We start from the raw sequence: 20,794 nt of genomic DNA, 5'->3' as shown, positions 1-20,794 counted from the left end.
AGCATGAATGCATATATAAAATTGTCATCCTGTATTTATTTATTTTGAAGGCCCAGATTTTTCCCCAGTAGATTTGCACAGAGGAATTTGACTATTGTTTGGTTAGCAAATGCATTTTCTCTGTAAAGGGCACTTTTAAGCAGCATCAGCGTATATGTACTAGCATGTGTAGGGTGAATGGTTGATGAGAGGTTGTTGTATATCACAGGGAGTCCACCTTGGCGCTCCTACCCCCATGGGATGGGGAAGGGGGTGTCAGGAGGAAGGAGATATATATATAGTTATGGCTGATTCACATTGTTGTATGGCAGAAGTCAACACAGTATTATAAAAATTAAAAAACAAAAAATAAAGCAGTACATAAAGTGCATGGATTTGGACTCACTGCAGTTATCAAACTTACAGTATAGTCATTTTCAGTATATAAATGTATCAAATCAACGCATTGTACACCTTAAGCTTCTAAAGTGTTATATGTCAATTATATCTCAATAAAACTGGGGGGGAACTATGTCTTCTATGCAGTAAATACAATAAAAATAGATACATTTCAAGATGGGCTATTGTGTATATATGAGTGAGTTGAAAATGATTAGAATCTCTTAACTTTTTTCTTAAGTCATAGTAGAAATATCAGCACTAGGAAACAGGAATGATAATGTCTATTTATTGTGTGCCTACTATTTTACAGATGAGAAGAATGAGTCTTGAAGTGGTTTAGTAACTTGCATAAAGTTTTCAAAAGTGGGTTGCAGAGTTAGAATTTAGAACTGGGATTCTCCTCAGCATTCTAATAAAATTCTAAGCAGGAGCTATTGTTCTTGGCTGCTGGAAAAATCTGTGCTGGGACTGTTTTTATGGTGGGACAGACTAACCCAGCTGAAATGACACCCCCTGCCGAGACAAAGCTGCCTTTATGGGCAGCAAATTCACAAATAATATATAAAAAAAAACAAATGCTAACATCTCTAAGTTTAGAAAAAACTTTTAAAGGACCCGCTTCAGCAGTCAACCATCCTTAGCATTCTTTTTTTGCAGTGGGTAGCAAATTCTCAGCTCTATGGATAGGTATATGCTTCTGTGCCTGGTTTATGAAACATGCCAAATACACCACTCCTGTCAATAATCCTCTGTGTAAATGTCATCATCTACGCAAATACCAACTTCTCATGCCAGCTTAAGGAGACTGTAAGGATGGTATTCTTTTAGCAAGCAGAAGGCAAACTGCTGGGGTGTTTGTTCTTTGTTTTTAGCTTTTTAGCTGCTGTGGTTTTCATTGCCTCTTATGGCATGAGCACCAAGTGATGTTTGCTGCCCCCAATTCCTTGACCAAATGAATCAGGCTGGATTTCATCATTGTTCAAACAGCCCTTCTAGGCATGGGCTTCAGTTGAGGACATCCTTATTCAATAGTGTTGATGTTGGAACTGGAAAGTCTTTTACTAATACAGGTTTCTGCTTTATTGTGTTGAAATCTTAGACAAATCCAGTTCAGTTCAGTTCAGTCACTTAGTCGTGTCCAACTCTGTGACCCCATGAATCACAGCATGCCAGGCCTCCCTGTCCATCACCAACTCCCGGAGTTCACCCAGACTCACATCCCTCAAGTCAATGATGCCATCCAGCCATCTCATCCTTTGTTGACCCCTTCTCCTCCTGCCCTCAGTCCCTCCCAGCATCAGAGTCTTTTCCAATGAGTCAACTCTTCGCATGAGGTGGCCAAAGTACTGGAGTTTTAGCTTTAGCATCATTCCTTCCAAAGAACACCCAGGGCTGATCTCCTTCAGAATGGACTGGTTGGATCTCCTTGCAGTCCAAGGGACCCTCAAGAGTCTTCTCCAACACCACAGTTCAAAAGCATCAATTCTTCGTCACTCAGCTTTCTTCACAGTCCAACTCTCACATCCATACATGACTACTGGAAAAACCATAGCCTTGACTAGACGGACCTTTGTTGGCAAAGTAATGTCTCTGCTTTTCAATATGCTATCTAGGTTGGTCATAACTTTTCTTCCGAGGAGTAAGCGTCTTTTAATTTCATGGTTGTAGTCACCATCCGCAGTGATTTTGGAGCCCCAAAAAAATAAAGTCTGATCATCTGTAATCTAAGATATGGGCAGGATTTAGCTCTTGCAATAGGCTGAGTCTCTTTTTCCTTCAAATCTATATGTAAAAGAGAGAATGGAATGAAACTTCAGTTCCACAAGTCATATGGGCTTAATATAAAGATAATACAGAACTAGAAGAATTGGGGCTGGATATCACATAATTTTCATTGCCGTTTACTTTCTAGCACTTAATCCAGTCAAAATATTTCCCTTTACAACATTGCTACCTTCCGAATTACTCAGATGCTTAACTGTATTCTGCATCTACATTTATGCAAAAAGGCACAGAGCGTATGCATCAGATTCTGTGCAAATGAGAAGAACTCATTCCAGGAGGCCCTTATGGAATTGATGATGTAAGACGCCCCACATCACCTCATTCAGGCTACTCTCGTTTTTTCCTTTCCAGGGTTCAGCGGACTCCTACACGAGCAGGCCGTCTGACTCTGATGTCTCTTTGGAAGAGGATCGGGAAGCAATTCGGCAGGAGAGGGAGCAGCAGGCGGCCATCCAGCTTGAGAGAGCAAAGGTGACGTTCTTGCCCCTCTTGGGTTCCAAAGTGGCATGTTGCTCAGCAGGTATCAGCTGCTCTTCCCCTGCCTCAGATTTCTCTGGAATAATCATTTTATGATCGTCCTGATAAGGCATCAGATTGCTAGTCCCTCATGTGTTCACCCCTGATAGTAACATTCTCAGGGAGTGGTACCCTGAGACCTGGACCCTTTCAGTTTCCTTTTGCATTTGGTTGGGTGGTGAAAACTCTTGGTCATCTTCAATTTTAGTGATTGTGGACCATACCCAGCTTGCCTCTCCAGGTGTTGGCAGAGAGCCTCTCAAGGGACCAGCTTGCCCGCCCCGTTCTCCGTGACAGTAGCCTTCATTACTGGCCGCAGGCGCACAGCTGGTCTATGCACTATTGATGCCTCTATCCTTCCCCCCTGGTTTCAGTCTCCCACCTCAAGTTCCTTCCCTGTTCAGAACTTTGAACAACGATTAGCATTTCAGCAAAATCGAGCAATAAAAAGCTTTGCTGAAAGAGACCTTCAGATATTCCACAGGAAGAAGACCCCATAGGAGGCAACAAAGAACAAACTGAATTTTTGAATGTTAGAACGAGTCACTAGAGATCTCCCGTCCTATGTCTTTCAGTCTTTTTTTTTAAGCACAGACCCTCATTTTGAAATGAAATTTTATTCACAGTAACGGACATAACAGATTCCTGGTCGGCCTCTCCTCTTTGCCCTTCATAATAGACTCCTAAGGCATATTGATCTAGTCTGTCCAAGTTTTAGAAGGAAAAAAAAATGGAAGCTCAAATAAAGTGAACTCCTTCCCTTTTCTATTTTGACAGTAAAATATTTAAGAGAGTGGGAAGAGGAGTATGAGGCAGGCTCAGGAAGTGTCTTCCTTTGCTTTGACACCTGGGATATCTGTGCCAGGTGGTGGAAGGGGGTTGGAGGCAGTGAGGTGTCAGTGGGACCCAAATCCAGGTCCTGCGTTGACCCTCTTGCTCCCCAGGTGTGTTCCCAGCTTGAAGAAATGAGCCCATAGCAGAGCAGCCTGCTAGTGGTACAGAATTCGCCTGCTAGTGCAGGAGACCCAAGCTCGATCTTTGGAGCTTGAAACTGCAGTCCAGTCTGGTATTCTTGCCTGGAGAATTCCATGGACGAGGAGCCTGGTGGGCTGCAGTCCATGGGCTCATGACACGACTGAGAGACTAAGCACCTCTAGAATAGAGCAGCCCAGGACTGCAGGAACCTGGTGTGTTCTCTTGTGGCTGATTTCTATTTTAGTTTTTTCTCAGGGTCTGTTCTGTGGCTGCTGTGGTCACCCAAATGTCAGCAGTAGTGCTGTCTGCTGAAGCTGGAGGTTGGCTGAGCCTCTGCCAAGCTGCAGCCGCCCAGGAGCACTTTGCTGCAGGGGAATTTGTCTAAAAAGAGTTTCAGAAGCAGTTTTGTTAGCTAGGGAGAAGATGATGTGATGTGTAAATGGCTCCGCCCTCCCTGTCTGCCCCAGCCTGGCTGGCCTTTTTTTCCCTGCCAGGACAAGATATTCTATTGAGTGGGATCCTGCAGGTTTTCAGATCTGAGGCTATTTCAACAATATTTATTTTACCCCTCCACCTCTTTTTCCTTCAAGACCCAGCATACATTTCCTGTACCCCAAGATGTGGGTATCTGTTATCATTTAAAATAATAAACATGAGAATTTCTTGGTGGTTCAGGAATTAGGACTCCATCCTCTCACTGCTGAGGGCCCAGGTTCAATCCCTGGTTGGGGAGCTGGAATCCCTCAGGCCTCATGGTGCAGCCAAAGAGAGGTAAAAAGAGTAAAAGGATACTCATACCTCAGAAAATAAAATAACAAACTTCAGTTTTATGACTAAAGGACAAAGCAGGCTGCCCCCTCTGCCTTCCCTCCCCAAGACTCTGGGGCACAATTCTTTGGAATGTTGGAAAGTATGACGGGAGGGGGAGCAGGGTTGGGTGAGTAGAACGGAATCCTTTGCAGAGTCCTTTCTGCAGATTTCTTAGTGCTGCCTAGAAATGCGAAACCCAACTGAGATCCCTCTTTGGAAAGTGATTTCTCTTACTGCCTGGTACTCTCCGTGATCTGGTTCTACATTTCAGTGAGAAAAGCCCTCCTCGTCTTCCTCCCTTCATCCTTCATTCTATGATTCTGTTCCCAGTCTAAACCCGTAGCATTTGCTGTGAAGACGAACGTGAGCTACTGTGGTGCCTTGGACGAGGATGTGCCTGTTCCAAGCACAGCCATCTCCTTTGACGCGAAGGACTTTCTACACATAAAAGAGGTAAGTGTAGGATGCATTCCTTAACCTGCCACACAGTCAAGGCCAGGAATCAGCTCTGAGCCAAACTACATGGAGAGGAGCCTCATTTAATTGGAAAGGCTTCCAAATCCATCCCTTCTCACCGAGATTTAGAAGACTGAGCTTGTTGCTTGCATTATCACACATTTAAAATAAAACTAGCTGTTGGAGAGACAGTGGATTGGAGTGGGAGAAGTCTGGAATCAGGGAGACCGTTAGAGCTGTTCTAGATGAGGTATAATGGGATTGAGCCATCCTGGCGCTACTGAGATGGAGAAAACGATTTCTCTCCACATTTGAAGTATATTGTGGGAATTCAATGAAGAGTGCTGGTGATGAACCTTGTGTAGGAGCTAAAATTGAGGGAGACATCAGAGATGATCAAGGAAAGCAAGGTTTATGAGTTGAGCAGCTAGGCTGGCTATGACTAGGGTGGGGTAAGGACAGATGGGAAGGGAATGTGGGGAGCAGGCGTCTCAAAGGAGATATGAAGTAGGAAGTTAGATGTGAGAATCTGGAGCTCAAAGGAAGGGGTTGGGCCAAAGATACACATTTGGATCGTTAGTTTATCCAGGTGGCATGTAAAGCTGTGGTAATGAATGAAGTCATCTAAAGACAGAGGAGAAGGAGGAGAGAAGGCAGCCCTGGATCAAATCCAAAGGAATGCCATCCTGCGAAGGTGGGGTGCATGAAAAGACTCAGCAAATAAGGAAGCTGAAAAGGAGAAGCCTGAGATATGGGAGGAGAACTAGGACAGAGCAATTCATGGACATCAACAGAGAAGAGTGTGTTCAAAAGGAGGAAGTAACCAGCTGCAGCCAATGTTGTGACATGTCACCTAAGGTGAGGAGAAAGGAATGGACGTTGGGTTGGCAACACGGTGGTCAGCAGCGTGGAGGTCACTGGGACCATTGTCTGGAGTTTCGGAGATGAAAGCTGGATGCAGTGTGATGAGGAGAGAAGGGGAGTTAGGAAGTCTATTTAGCAAGCACAGACCATGCTTCCAAGGGGATTGACACTGACCAGGCAGCAGACTGAAGAGGGTATGAAGTCAAAAGAGGTTTTCTTTCAGGATGGGAGCTACCAGAATATGTGTCCATGCCTGTTAACAGAGAAAAAAGGAGAGAGATTCATGGGAAAGGGGGGAAGGTTTTGGTAGTCAGGAAGCCTGGGTCCAGACCCCAAGTGATGGGGCAGACCTTTGATAGAAAGGGGAACACTTACTCGTTATAACAGATTAGGGTAAAAGATGAGTTTAGGTACTCACAAGCTTTGGTTATGAGAAACTGAGGAAGCATCGAGTTGACCTCTTCTGCTTTCTCGATCATGTATGACATGGGGATATTCATATGTGCCCGAAAGACAAGGACTATTAACCCAAAACATGTGCCCTAGCACCTGAATGATTAGGTTGACTTTGTGTCATCATTCTCATCAAAAACGACCAAACCATTTTCATTAGTTGCTCATTCCCATTGTTTCCAAGGAGAAGCAGCACTTGAACCCGTAAAAGAAGTCCTCAGATATTCCATGCATACTACTCACACCTGCATCCCCACCTTGACGCATCTTATTGTTTTCCTCCATTCCATCAGTCGTCTCCATTTGTCCTGTCGGTTGCTTTTTTATCTATATGCTCCTCGAGCAGTGACCTTCCCTTGCCTTGGCAGTTTGATGTATGATGTTGAACTGGTAATCCTATATGGATTAGAGCTACTTGTTTGCAGATTTTGAGATCTCAGATAAGGAAACAGGAAGAGAATGTGCTCATCATTTTCAGGAAAGGAAAATGAGAAGAATTGGAATAGCACTAACGTGACCTTGCCAGGAAGCTGGCATGTACTCCCAGAACGTCAACACAAGTGAACATATTTCTATAATTGAGTTGTAGCCTTTCCTCTCATCCATAACCTCGAAGGCCATTTGGTATGCTCTATTTTCAGTACTTTCTCAGTAATGAGAAGCTTAAAAGTAGAGAAAAGCTACAGCTGTCCTTATCACATACACCAAATGACAGTGATTTAAGCCCTTGAACGTACAATGTAACTTTCCCCTAAGTGGCTCAAAGAACTTTCATTAACATTGAGTCAGATGTTCACTGTGCTTTAGCTGTTTCCTAGAAGAAAGTAAAACATCTTGGGAAGTTACATCAACTATTTCAGGAACCCCTTTAAGATCATTTGAGTAGCAGTAAGTTAGTGTTCCAGTGGGCTAATTTGATTTCAGGAGGTAACTTAAGCTGTGGGAAACTATGACTCACTGTCTGTTTTGTCCCCACCACAGTAAAATTTAAACTCCAAATCCATGCACCAAACATTCTAAAGTGGTCCCATTGCCTTTTGTTAATTCCAAAATAAATAAACCTGTTATTTCAGGAGTGTTATCCTGAAATGAAAGATGGAAAGATGGGAGAAATTGAGACCTAGACTGTTCAAGATTTTATATTAGGTTGACTCACATTTCTTCAGTGCAGGCTCAGACTGCTTGCCATGTGTGCTTTGTGTAGGAGCTGTATGCAAAACAAAGGCCAAATCTCTAACTCATATCTATTTGCTTTTGAGTATGAAACTGTTACTCAGAATTACTCAGAGTCACCCGGAATTTTGTGCTTTGATGATTCAGTGGAAATATCCACTTCTCCTTCCCAGCGTGTCAATGTCATATAAATTCTACTGTCCTGTGAGCTAAGCAAAATATACCATATAGAATTAAGCTTTGAAAAAAATGAGATGCTTCCTGGATCAGAGAGAGAGAGTTACCTTGTCTGACACTAATAAAGACAATAAAGGAAGTTTTTGGAGTTATCTCTGGAGGATGTAAACAGTAGGAGTAATGTCTGTTTTCTGGAAATCACCTAGCTGAAACCTTCCCTTGAGGCAGGTAGCTTGGATTAAACATGCCTTCTGCCCTAAGATTTGTCAGCTACAGACTAGTGCTTGCCATGGGTACTTTACTGACTGAGCCACCAGGGGGGCCCCAAAGAGTCGGACACGACTTAGCGACTAAACAGCAATAGCAACCCGGGCACTTGCCGTCTGCCTCTGTAAGGATTAAATCGGTGCTGCTGCAGCTGCTGAGTTTCAACACCCTCTGAAAGTGGAGAGCAGAAATGAGGCACTCTGTGCTCTGGGAAAAATTGGCATAACTCGTCTTCAGAGAGTTAAGTATTTTTCAGGAGCCAATTTTATGAACCCAATTCTTATGTCTCCTCATATTTAGAAAAGCACTAAATTCCTTCTGAATGATGACTGCTCCTTATGACTAGCAGAAAGCTTCTGTTTGTGCTTGATTGAATGTACGCTTTCTGACCTTCCTCCACTGCCTCTTGGAGCAGTTTCTCAGAACAATCTGAAATGCTGTCTCTTGGGCTATAGTCCTCATTTTGCCCCAAATAATAGTTAACTTGCAGCTGTCATATTGTGCATTTTTTTAAAGTCAGCAAATTCAGCAAATTTATCATTACAAATGCAGTTTTGCTGGCCCATCAAATAGGACCATGTTACCCCATATTGACTGAAGCCTTTGTGTGGGGTTTGTTTCCCAAGGTTACATGTCTTGGAACTTTATTTAAATCGAAATTCCTTCATTCCTATTGGATTTCAGGTCACTTGGAGATTACTTCAAAAATTCCACTTATGTAAAATATGCTTAGTCTTTATGAGAGTAGGCTTATTTTTCTTCAGGTAATAAGATGGACCTTGATTTGCAAATCTGTATTTGGAAGATTATAGGCAATGGCACCCCACTCCAGTACTCTTGCCTGGAAAATCCCATGGACGGAGGAGCCTGGTAGGCTGCAGTCCATGGGGTCACTAGGAGTCGGACATGACTGAGCGACTTCACTTTCACTTTTCACTTTCATGCACTGGAGAAGGAAATGGCAACCCACTCCAGTGTTCTTGCCTGGAGAATCCCAGGGACGGGGGAGCCTAGTGGGCTACCATCTCTGGGGTTGCACAGAGTCGGACACGACTGAAGCAACTTAGCAGCAGCATTGTTTATCCCCAGAGGGAGTAAAATACAGATACTACAGTGGAATTTTTACCTCAAAGCTTTTGATAAATAACAGACTGTTCAGTGTATTTCATCTTAGACTTGTCTCTCTTGTCTTCCAGAGTTCTAATCACAGTAGTGCATATTTATCCTTACAAAATCTATTCCCGAAGATGTGGCAAGGGCTTCTTGACAAGGACCAAAGGAATCCAAATGTTAAGACCTGCCTTTAGCCCAGGGATTAGCAAACGGTGTCCCATGGGCTGAAACCAGCCTGCTGTCTTTCAGAAGGAAAAGGTTTACTGAAGCACAGCCATGCTTACGTGTTTACATATTGTCTGTGGCTGCTTCCACACTACAACAGAAGATTACAGTGGTTGCATCAGAGACCATATGGCCTGCAGACCCTCAAGTATTAATCATCTTGGCTTTTGGACTAGAAAGTTTGCTTTATTCTTTGGACACCCCCCCCCAGATATATATAATATGGTATAATATACTATAAATAGTGTTTGTGTATATAATATGGTATAGTATAATATTATATAACATAGTGCTTTAATCTTTTGGCCCCCTGAAATGAATAAATGGGAAGATAAGTGAATTGATATCATCTTTGTTTCTGTGTTCCAGAAATACAACAATGATTGGTGGATAGGAAGGCTGGTGAAAGAAGGCTGTGAGATTGGCTTCATCCCAAGTCCGCTGAGACTGGAGAACATACGGATTCAGCAGGAACAGAAAAGAGGCCGTTTTCACGGAGGGTGAGGCTCTTTCTTTTCTCCACATTTTGTTTGCAGGAAGCAGGGAAATTAGGCGATGTTTTCAAGTTTCCTTATTAAGTTAAACACGTATGCTTTTGAAGTAAAAGCTATTTTTCTATGTGCAAGGCACTTCTGAAATTGACACGAGGGGGTTTCAGGTAGTTCATCCCCCCATTGTGTACTGAATGAAGCTGACACTCCTGAAATCAACATGAATTCCACAGTGGAGACTGTTTTCTGTGACTCCAACAAACCCTGTTGGGAACGTGAGCTTCCCTCTGTGAGAGTCGTGTAGAGCATCCTTTTACAGTACCATAAGTGGGGGCCTGGCCTGACCTAGCATCATAGCTCTTCTTGGTTATCTTTCAGAGAAGCTCTTTCAAGTGAGCACAGAATGCCGTGGTACATGCAATACCATCCCAGGACTAGTAGCAGCTTCTCCAGGGTTTTCTGTGACCACTGGTTGGTAATAAAGGGAAGACTCTGTCCAGCTTCAGATGAATTAGCCTCTAGTGAACAATGAAGTATCCACAAATATCAGAGTGCAGGTGCTTAAAGGTCCCAGGGATACAAGCAAAGCCTGAGAGGACAAATCAGCATCATATTCAGTTCAGTTTAGTCGCTCAGTCGTATCCGACTCTTTGTGACCCCATGAATCGCAGCATGCCAGGCCTCCCTGTCCATCACCAACTCCCGGAGTTCACTCAGACTCGCGTCCATCGAGTCAGTGATGCCATCCAGCCATCTCATCCTCGGTCATCCCCTTCTCCTCCTGCCCCCAATCCCTCCCAGCATCAGGGTCTTTTCCAATGAGTCAACTCTTCCCATGAGGTGGCCAAGGTATTGGAGTTTCAGCTTTAGCATCATTCCTTCCAAAGAAATCCCAGGGCTGATCTCCTTCAGAATGGACTGGTTGGATCTCCTTGCAGTCCAAGGGACTCTCAAGAGTCTTCTCCAACACCACAGTTCAAAAGCATCAATTCTTTGGCACTCAGCATTCTTCACAGTCCAACTCTCACATCCATACATGACCACTGGAAAAACCATAGCCTTGACTAGACGGACCTTAGTTGGCAAAGTAATGTCTCTGCTTTTGAATATGCTATCTAGGTTGCTCGTGACTTTTCTACCAAGGAGTAAGCGTCTTTTAATTTCATGGCTGCAATCATATTAAACCTGCATGTATTGTGAGCCTACACTGAAGTACTGATTTGATATGTGTTACTGTTTTTTGAAAGTCCTAAAATAGAATTAGTTCTTTCTCTTAACTCTCAACCTGCTTTTTCTATTAGATCCTTTTCTGTTTCAAAAACGCCTCTGTTCTTCAGGAGGCCTTTTGCCTTTGTCATAATGGGAAGTTCTTAAACAGTGATAGGAGATCACGACAGTGTGAGCCCCACTTATAATTATCGACCTTTGTTAGGATATAACATGCCTGTAATATTATTAATGATAACATGCCTGTAATATTATCAATGATTCATCCCTCTTATTACTTCTTCTCTAGACTTTTTGGCTCTCTTGCTGCGCCATGTGAAAACCTGTGTTCCTCTGCAACTGCTCTTTTTTCTTACCAGACCCTTTCCTTCACTTTTCTACTGGATCACTCCTTCATCTGCTTCAGATCTGTGTTAAATCTCATCTTTTCAATGAGCCAGCTCCTGCCACCATATCTAAAGTTGAATCCATTTCTCTCCCCTTGCTTATCTCTCTCCATCTCAGTTTTCTTTGTTGCACTTACTACTGTCAAACATACTACATTTTTACCTGTTCATCTGATTGATACTGATACCACTAGAATTTGTCTGTATAAGGGAAAGAATTTTGTTTTCCCCTCACTGTTGTGTCCTTAGTTCCTATAACAGTGAATACTCTTCTGCTCGTTCTGAGCTGTGTTTGACATCCAACCAGTGCATTGGTGGTCAGCATTGGTTAAACAAACGGTTCACATGAACACTCCTCTTAGTGATTCATTGGCCTCATTTCTGCATTAAATAATTAGGAAAGAGACTTTCGCAAAGTATTTCCAGATCTTAGTTAGTTTCCCACTTTCTCTGAGAAAGGAGGTCAAAGAAAACATTTGGGCAGATCCTTGAAGCTCTACTCTAAGAGCAGGACTTGGTGTGTTTTGAATTATTTAGTAGGATTAAGGCCAAAGAAAGCTTTGTACTCTCAAGTTCTATTTTGAAGGAATCTGGGGAATGAGTCCTAAGTTCCTTTTCTGTATCTTAGGAAATCCAGTGGAAATTCTTCTTCAAGTCTCGGAGAAATGGTATCAGGGACATTTCGAGCAACTCCCACATCAACAGGTGAGGGTTTTAGTTAGACTTTTTTTTTTAATGGAATGTATTTCTTTCTTAATCTTTGAAAATACATGCAAATATTTTTTTACTAATTTGGAAGCAATTTAAAGATTTTTCTACTTAATATTTCATTGCTTATTTGCTTTTCTCTAGTAATTTAATTTGAATTAAAGGGTACTTGTGTTACTAGAAATTCAGATCATTGTAACAATGACAGAGATTACATGTTTTGATATGGCTCATGATTTTGTACAATCTTATTTGCCCTCTATTGCATAAATCATTCAGAAGCAAGTTCACTATTCCACCCAAGAACCCAGCACACTTTAAGATGATGAGGGTCAATTATATGAGTTTTAAAAGCATTCTAAAGAAAATGATGAGTTCCAGTCTTCATGTAAAACTTCAGGGTGTGTTGGTACAACCTGAGCTGTGGAGGTGGGGAGGGCTGAAGCAGAGAATGAGGTTTGGCCCAAATGGGCTCATTTCTGTTTGAAAAGCAGACAACTGAGCCCTGAATTTAATGGTAATGAAGGGACATTGATGGCGCAATCAGGAGTTGTCGTGCATTTAGAAACTGTGGAGGTATTCAAGCAAGAATTTTCCTTCCACCACATTCCCTGGCTCTACAGGCTCATTTTGCTCTGCTCCAGAACGGATACTGCCTTAATGTATCTGGGATTATCATTTCAGAATGACAGATCAATGTCTATCCTGGCATACCATAACTGCAGGAAACTGGGTTGGTTCCAGAGCAGATCTGAATATCGGAGTCCTTGTATATGAAACCTGATCTCCAGGGCTCTGAACCAAAGTCTTGTTCTTTAGGTTGTCCGCAGATGGACAGGACTGCATGGGTGGCCACAAAGCCAGAGATATTGAGTATATTTTGCCTCATCCCCATTTGCTGAACATTTAAGTCATTGCAGCTGTTCACTATTACACACAAGAAAGAACAGGGACAACTGATTATAAACTTACTTGAAATTAAAAGCAATGCACTAGGAAAAATATGTCAGTATTCTGGAAAGTGAGCAGAAAGCCTTAAGAACGCAAAAGAACTGCAAATTCTTCTGCTAGTTTACCAAAATTACACATCCAAAAATAGCTAGTGAGTGCAGTGATGGTCATTATTATACAAATTCTTGTTCTAAGTCTCTTGTTATCAAATTTGCTTTGTCCAAGTTGCTCTCAGCCACACCACATGCTGTGTCCAGCACGGGAACAACCCATGGCCTGTGGCTGGCCTAGCCAATGTTATGAAATCCACCCTCCCCACCCATTGTGAAATCAGGGTATGAGGTCATTTGTTCAGGGAGGAAATGGTCTGTTTTTGCATTTGTCTTCCCAATTGGCCCAACCAGAATGAAATAGTAGAGTAATACTCTGCAGAGTGGGTGATTGGGAAATGACGAGAATGATAGGGACAAATTGGCATATTCTTCCATCTTTTAAAATCGTGTGCTAACAATGACAGAGATTACATATTTTGATATGGCTCTCATTGTTGTCTTTTAGCAAAACAGAAGCAAAAAGTGGTAAGTCATGTTTCCTTTTTAAATCTCCTGTGAAGGTTTCTATCCATAAATGCCTGCAATGCTCCATTTCAGTGACCCAAATGGCTATAAAATGAGGGAGGCGTCTCCTTGGTGGGACCCGTGGTTATCATTTCTCATTTGGCCGGAGGATTGTGAATGTTGTGGCTGTGGAGGAGGGCTGCTGACCCTCACACCTTGTTATGTGTGTCCAATCGTCTCTTTCAGACGGAGCACATCCCCCCCTACGACGTGGTGCCATCCATGCGTCCGGTGGTGCTGGTGGGGCCGTCGCTGAAGGGTTATGAGGTACCGATACCAGTCTGTTACCCATCAGTTCTTGATCAAGAACCTAGGAGACAGCCACTGGGAGCTTCCTCCTTGGGGTTTGCTTACACTCGGGCCCTCAGCTTGTGAGACAGGAGGTGCTTTGTGGGGTTCACATGGCCCTTTGCTATTTCCTCCCTCTCTGGCCCTCTTCTCATCTTTCATGTATTACAGTGTTTAGAAATAGCTCCCTCAAAATAGTTATAATGGGAAGTTCTGGTCAAAGGTTTGCTCTGCTTTCAGTTCAAAGAAAAGGATTTTATCTGTCTCAACGGTTCCTGTTGCTGTTAGAAAAAATAGCGAATGAATGCCACAAGGGAACATGAAAGCAATGTGCCAGCAAACCTCACCTCAGAGCACCAATTGGTCTCACTTTGCTGGGTGCTCAAGACGATGGCATATTCCACCAAACATTTCTCTGCTTCTTTATTTTAATGGACGTAAGAAAGGGGGAAAACTCCATTAAAAATATCATTGAACTCCTTCAGAGATGAACTAAGCAATGTAAGGAAGAAGAGCGCAAACACTTAGATGTACTGCATTTCAGATGTTGCCATTTTGACTTCATGCCAGCATGGATAAGAATAAATGGGTAGGACATTATCTGAAGGTGGGCCACCTCTGTGGCACCCTTCCCACTGAATCAGCACAAATCTGGCACATGGTCAGCTTTCAGTGCACATTTGTTGAGTGAATTAATCAGTCTCTTTGACGCAGGTTTAAGAATCCCATCTCCTTCTCCCACTTCCCGTTTCACTCCCTCCCCTCCCCTCCCCCTCTCAATGGGGACTGTCTGAGGAAGAGCAGAGAGGGGTCTACAAAAGTCCAGCCCTGGATGTGGAGAATGTGTCCACCAACTTGCACAGACTAGCTGGAGGCCGGGCCTGGGGCTGGCCCAAGGAGCTCTAGTTGCTTCTCACCGCGGGCAAGCACCACTCAGGTATGGCATGGACAGGCCGTACCTGTGCACAGAGCCAGCTTATCCTGGTCTCCTGGTGGCCCTTCTGTCACCTAAAAAAGAGATAAGGGTCTGTCTTGGGTCTAGTGAACACCACTGGTTCACCCCTCAGCACCCTGGAGGAGAACCAATGGGGGAAACTGAGTAAGTGCAAGTAGGTTAAGTGTGAAAAACTCTGTTCATGGTTGTTTGCCCTGTCCTGCCCCCAGCAGACAAATAGCTGTCATAAGGTCTTCGGTTGGAACGCCCTTCTTTGCAGCTCTCTCACTTTTGATTTCTCTCTCTCTGCTGTTGTTTGCCTCATTCTTTTTTTCTCACCTCTGCAAAGGTCACAGACATGATGCAGAAAGCCCTCTTTGATTTCCTGAAGCACAGGTTTGATGGGAGGTGAGACATACAGATGCTTTTGCATTTTTATTTTCCTTTAACCACCATGAATGATAAATTGATTTGTAGGTCTATGTTTCCTGCGATTGCAGATGTTCTCTAATTAAAATAACTCAATGTTCAAGGGAGAACACAATGAAAGTGCTCTGAAAATATGAAGTTAGGATGTATAGCATCGAATCTCTTAAAGTAGAAGGACCTTGATAAGGAAAATAATTCATTTGTTTTATTTAAATGTATGTGTTAGTCTTTATTTTCTCACTTGTAATTGAATTCATACCAAACATATTTATGAGAAAATAATGAAAAATGTAGAATGTTTCTGACAATATGGAGCATCGCTGGTCACGTTGGGTAGAGTCATTTGGGAACTGTGTGTGTGCACGCATATATGCATGTATATCGTATGAAGATATAAAGTACTAAATTTCCTTAAAAGAAGAGTGCAAGAAACGTTTCCATCATGGTGGTGGTGGTTTAGTTGCTAAGTTGTGCTCTGCTCTTGCAACCCCATGGACTGCAGCCCACCAGGCTCCTCTGTCCATGGTATTTTCCAGGCAAGTGGAGTGCAACTTGAGTGGGTTACTGTTTCCTTCTCCAGGGCATCTTCCTGACCCAGGGATCGAACCTGGGTCTACTCTATTGTAGGCAGTCTTCTGCACTGCAGGCAGATTCTTTACTGACTGAGGCACCAAGGAAGCCTGTTTTCATCATAAGCCTCCCAAAGTGACTATTTTGTAGGGAATAGTATTTCTTTGAATATTCAGTTCTGGGTTTGTTTTACTAGAAATTACCTTGCTATTTTATTGGTTTCTTTTCTATGTATCCTATTTCACTGTGACCCATATCAACATGGCACAGTCTTTAACCACTGGAAAATTTTATCATTTCAGTTTTGTGAAAAATATCTGGAAGGAGCTTCTGTATTTTGCAGAGAAATGTTAAAAAGTCCACACTGACTCAATACTAAGAACTAAGCTCTTTCACAACGCAGAATGTATTCCTTGTAAAAATAACCACATGAAATCAATACCTGAAGATTTATTAGAAATAAAGAAAACACTACTGATGGATAAGTATGGTTAAATGCATCCAGCTTACTAAATTTTTAAGTATTTAAAGATATTTTTTAAATTTCCACATAGGTTTCTAAAAATATGATATTTTAAGAGAAAAAGCAAATATGATAATGCTTTAAGTACAAATTGTATATATTTATTTAAAAGAAAAACCTTCTGGATAATTGTGTTTAAAGTATTTGTTAGTTTCTGGGACTATATATAATAGAAAGAAAATAAGCTGGGATTTTAGTTCCAATAATTGATATTTTAGTTCAAGAAAGCAGAAAGCTTCAGTGCCATTATATGAATTGCTAAGTACTTCAGTACAGACTTCAGTTTCAGTTCAGTTGCTCACTCGGGTCCGACTCTTTGCAACCCCGTGGACTGCAGCACGCCAGGCTTCCCTGTCCATCACCAACTCCCAGAGCTTGCTCAAACTCGTGTCCATTGAGTTGGTGATGCCATCCAACCATCTCATCCTCTGTCATCCCCTTCGCCTCCTGCCTTCAATCTTTCCTAGCATCACAGTCTTTTCCAGTGAGTCAGTTTTTTGCATTAGGTGGCCAAAGTATTGGAGCTTCATCTTCAGCATCAGTCCTTCCAATGAATATTCAGGACTGATTTCCTTTAGGATTGACTGGCCGGATCTCCTTGCTGTACAAGGGACTCTCAAGAGTCTCCTCCAAACCACAGTTCAAAGCATTAGTTCTTTGGTGCTCAGCCTTCTTTATGGTTGGACTCTGACAGTCATTCATGACTACTGGAAAAACCATAGCTTTGACTAGATGGACCTTTGCTGGCAAAGTAATGTCTCTGCTTTTTAATGTGCTGTCTAGGTTGGTCATAGCTTTTCTTCCAAAGAGCAAGTGTCTTTTAATTTCATGCTTCAGTCACCATCTGCAATGATTTTGGAGCTCAAGAAAATAAAGCTTGTTACTGTTTCCATTATTTCCCCATCTATGTGCCATGAAATGATGGAACCAGATGCCATGATCTTAGTTTTCTGAATGTTGAGTTTTAAGCCAACTTTTCACTCTCCTCCTTCAGTTTCATCAAGAGGCTCTTTAGGTCCTCTTCACTTTCTGCCATAAGGATGGTGTCATCTGCCTATATGAAGTTATTGATATTTCTCCCAGCAATCTTGATTCCAGCCTGTGCTTCATCCAGCCCAGCATTTCTCATGATGTACTCTGCATACAAATTAAATAAGCAAGGTGACAATATACAGCCTTGACATATTCATTTCCCAATTTGCAACCAGTCCATTGTTCCATGTCTGGTCTTAACTGTTGCTTCTTGACCTGCATACAGATTTCTCAGGAGATAGATTTCTCAGGTCAGGTGGTCTGGTATTCCCACCTCTTTTAGAATTTTCCACAGTTTATTGTGATCCACACAGTCAAAGACTTTGGTGTAGTCAGTAAAGCAGAAGTAGATGTTTTTCTGGAACTCTCTTGCTTTATCAATGATCCAACAGATGTTGCCAATTTGATCTCTGGTTCCTCTGCCTTTTCTAAATCCAGCTTCAAAATCTGGAAGTTCTTGGTTCACATACTGTTGAAACCTCGCCTGGAGAATTTTGAGAATTACTTTGCTACTGTGTGAGGTAAGTACAATTGTGTGGTAGTTTGAACATTCTTTGGCATTGCCTTTCTTTGGGACTGGAATGAAAACTGACCTTTTCCAGTCCTGTGGCCACTACTGAATTTTCCAAATTTGCTGGCATATTGAGGGCAGCACTTTCACAGCATCATCTTTTAGGATTTTTAATAGCTCAGCTGGAATCCCATCATCTCCACTAGCTTTGTTCATAATGATGCTTCCTAAGGCCCACTTGACTTCACATTCCAGGGTATCTGACTCTAGGTGAGTGATCACACCTTTGTGGTTATCTGGATCATGGAGATCTTTTTTGTATGGTTCTTTGTGTATTCTAGACACCTCTTAATATCTTCTGCTTCTGTTAGGTCCATACCATTTCTGTCCTTTATTGTGCCCATCTTTGCATGAAATGTTCCCTTGATATCTCTGACTTTCTTGAAGAGATGTCTAGTCTTTCCCAGCTATTGTTTTCCTCTATCTCTTTGCATTGATCACCAAGGGAGGCTTTCTTATCTCTCTTTGCTATTCTTTGGAACTCTGCATTCAAATGGATATACTTTCCTTCTCTTCTTTGCCTTTTGCTTCTCTTCTTTGCCTTTTGCTTCTCTTCTTCTCTCAGCTATTTGTAAGGCTTCCTTAGACAACCATTTTGCCTTTTTGCATTTCTTTTCTTGGGGATGGTCTTGATCATCACCTCCTGTACAATGTCACGGACCTCCATCCATAGTTCTTCAGGCACTCTATCTATCAGATCTAATCCCTTGAATCTATTTGTCACTTCCACTATATAATCGTAAGGGATTTGATTTAGAGATCAAGTGGTTTTCCCTACTTTCTTCAATTTAAGCCTGAGTTTCTCAATAAGGAGTTCATGATTTGAGCCACAGTCAGCTCCCAGTCTTATTTTTGCTGACTGTATAGAGCTTCTCCATCTTTGGATGCAAAGAATATCATCAATTTGATTTCAGTATTGACCATCTGAGGATGTCCACGTGTAGAGTCATCTCTTGTGTTGTTGAAAATGAGATGGTGGAATAGAAGGATAAGTGCTCACCGCCCCCAGTGAGAACTGCAAAATTTCAACTCACAGCTGAACAGTCATTGACAGAATGTTATCTGTCTCACCAAAAAAAGATCCCCCCAAAAAAGATACCCTACATCCAAGGGCAAAGGAGAAGCCCCAACAAGATGGTAGGAGGGGTGAAATCACATTTAGAATCAAACCCCATACCTGCCAGAGATGCTCAGAGGGCTCAAACAAAACTTTGTGTGCATCAGGACCCAGAGTCCCAGAAAAACTGAGCCAGACCTGCCTTTGAGTGTCTGAGTGTCTCCTATGGAGGCATGGGTCAGCAGTGGCCTGCCACAGCAACAGGGGCTGTGGGTGTAGCTACCTGGGACACACAGTGTGTGGCATAAGCCCTCTTGGAGGAGGTTGCCATTAGCCCCACCATAGAGCTGCTGAGCAGACAACCCACAAACTGCAGAACAATATACCAAAGAAATTCTCCTACTCTTAAGAAAGAAAGTTCTAGGACCCACAACAGATTTCCCAACTTGGGGATCCAGCAAAGAGACTGAGAACCCCCAGGGAATTTGACTTTGGGGGCCAGTGGGATTTGATTACAGAACTTCCACAAGAATGGGGAAGCAGACTCTTGGAGAACACAAACAAAACCTTGTATGCACCAGGAGCCAGGAGAAAGGAGCTGTGTCCCCACAAGAGACTGAGCCAGACTTGGCTGTGCGTGTCCAGGAGCCTCCAGCAGAGGCGCGGGTCGACAGTGGCCTGCTGCGGGGTCAGGGGCACTGAATACAACAGTGAGTGCATAAGTCCTTTTGAAGGAGGTTACCATTATGGTCGTTAGCCCTACTATTGTTTGGCCTGAGGCCAAACAACAGGGAGGTAACACAGCCCCACCCATCAACAGAAAAGTGGGTTAAAGATTTACTGAGCAGGCCCCTGACCATCAGAACAAGACCCAGTTTCCCCCACAGTCAGTCTCTCCCATCAGGAAGCTTCCATAAGCCTCTTATCCTTCTCCATCAGAGGGCAGACAGAATGAAAACCACAATCACAGAAAACTCACCACACTGGTCACATGGATCACAGCCTTGGCTAACTCAATGAAACTATGAACCATGCCATGCAGGGCCACCCAAGATGGCCGGGTCATGGTGGAGAGTTCTGACAAAATGTGGTCCACTGGAGAAGGGAATGGTAAACCACTTCAGTGTTCTTGCCTTGAGAACTCCATGAACAGTATGAAAAGGCGAAAAAATATGACACTGAAAGATAAACTTCCCAGGTTGGTAGGTGCCCAATATGCTACTGGAAAAGAGTGGAGAAATAACTCAAGAAACAGTGAAGAGATGGAGCCAAAGCAAAAACAATGCCCGGTTGTGGATATGACTGGTGATGAAAGTGAAGTCCGATGCCGTAAAGAAATGAACCTGGAATGTTAGGTCCATGAATCAGAGAAAATTGGAAGTGGTCAAACAGGAGATGGCAAGAGTGAACATTGACATTTTCAGTTCAGTTCAGTTCAGTCGCTCAGTCGTGTCTCTTTGTGACCCCATGAATCACAGCACGCCCGGCCTCCCTGTCCATCACCAACTCCCAGAGTTCACCCAGACTCACGTCCATCAAGTCAGTGATGCCATCCAGCCATCTCACCCTCTGTCGTCCCCTTCTCTTCCTGCCCCCAATCCCTCCCAGCATCAAAGACTTTTCCAATGAGCCAACTCTTCCCATGAGGTGGCCAAAGTACTGGAGTTTCAGCTTTAGCATCATTCCTTCCAAAGAAATCCCAGGGCTGATTTCCTTCAGAATGGACTGGTTGGATCTCCCTGCAGTCCAACGGACCCTCAAGAGTCTTCTCCAACACCACAGTTCAAAAGCATTAATTCTTCGGTGCTCAGCCTT

The 20,794-nt window shown here is 43.0% G+C and overlaps 1 protein-coding gene across 3 annotated transcripts in view; it reads left to right on the top strand.

The window, feature by feature from the left end:
* The window catches only part of CACNB4 (calcium voltage-gated channel auxiliary subunit beta 4), a 151,428-nt gene that overhangs the window by 85,225 nt on the left and 45,409 nt on the right, over nucleotides 1-20,794 (top strand). For 2 of the 3 annotated variants that reach the window (XM_005676129.3, XM_013969693.2), the window contains 7 exons: nucleotides 2,518-2,637; nucleotides 4,798-4,920; nucleotides 9,565-9,695; nucleotides 11,928-12,004; nucleotides 13,517-13,536; nucleotides 13,762-13,842; nucleotides 15,147-15,205. In XM_005676129.3, the coding sequence (XP_005676186.1) occupies nucleotides 2,518-2,637; nucleotides 4,798-4,920; nucleotides 9,565-9,695; nucleotides 11,928-12,004; nucleotides 13,517-13,536; nucleotides 13,762-13,842; nucleotides 15,147-15,205 (611 nt within the window). Of the gene's footprint in view, nucleotides 1-2,517; nucleotides 2,638-4,797; nucleotides 4,921-9,564; nucleotides 9,696-11,927; nucleotides 12,005-13,516; nucleotides 13,537-13,761; nucleotides 13,843-15,146; nucleotides 15,206-20,794 lie in introns of those variants that run through there. The other variant, XM_018063053.1, reaches the window with a different exon arrangement.

This window comes from Capra hircus, chromosome 2, assembly GCF_001704415.2.
Source record: "Capra hircus breed San Clemente chromosome 2, ASM170441v1, whole genome shotgun sequence".
NCBI classification, from domain to species: domain Eukaryota; kingdom Metazoa; phylum Chordata; class Mammalia; order Artiodactyla; family Bovidae; genus Capra; species Capra hircus.
Note: the sequence above shows the minus strand (reverse complement) of the source record. Positions and strands in the feature narration are given on the sequence as shown.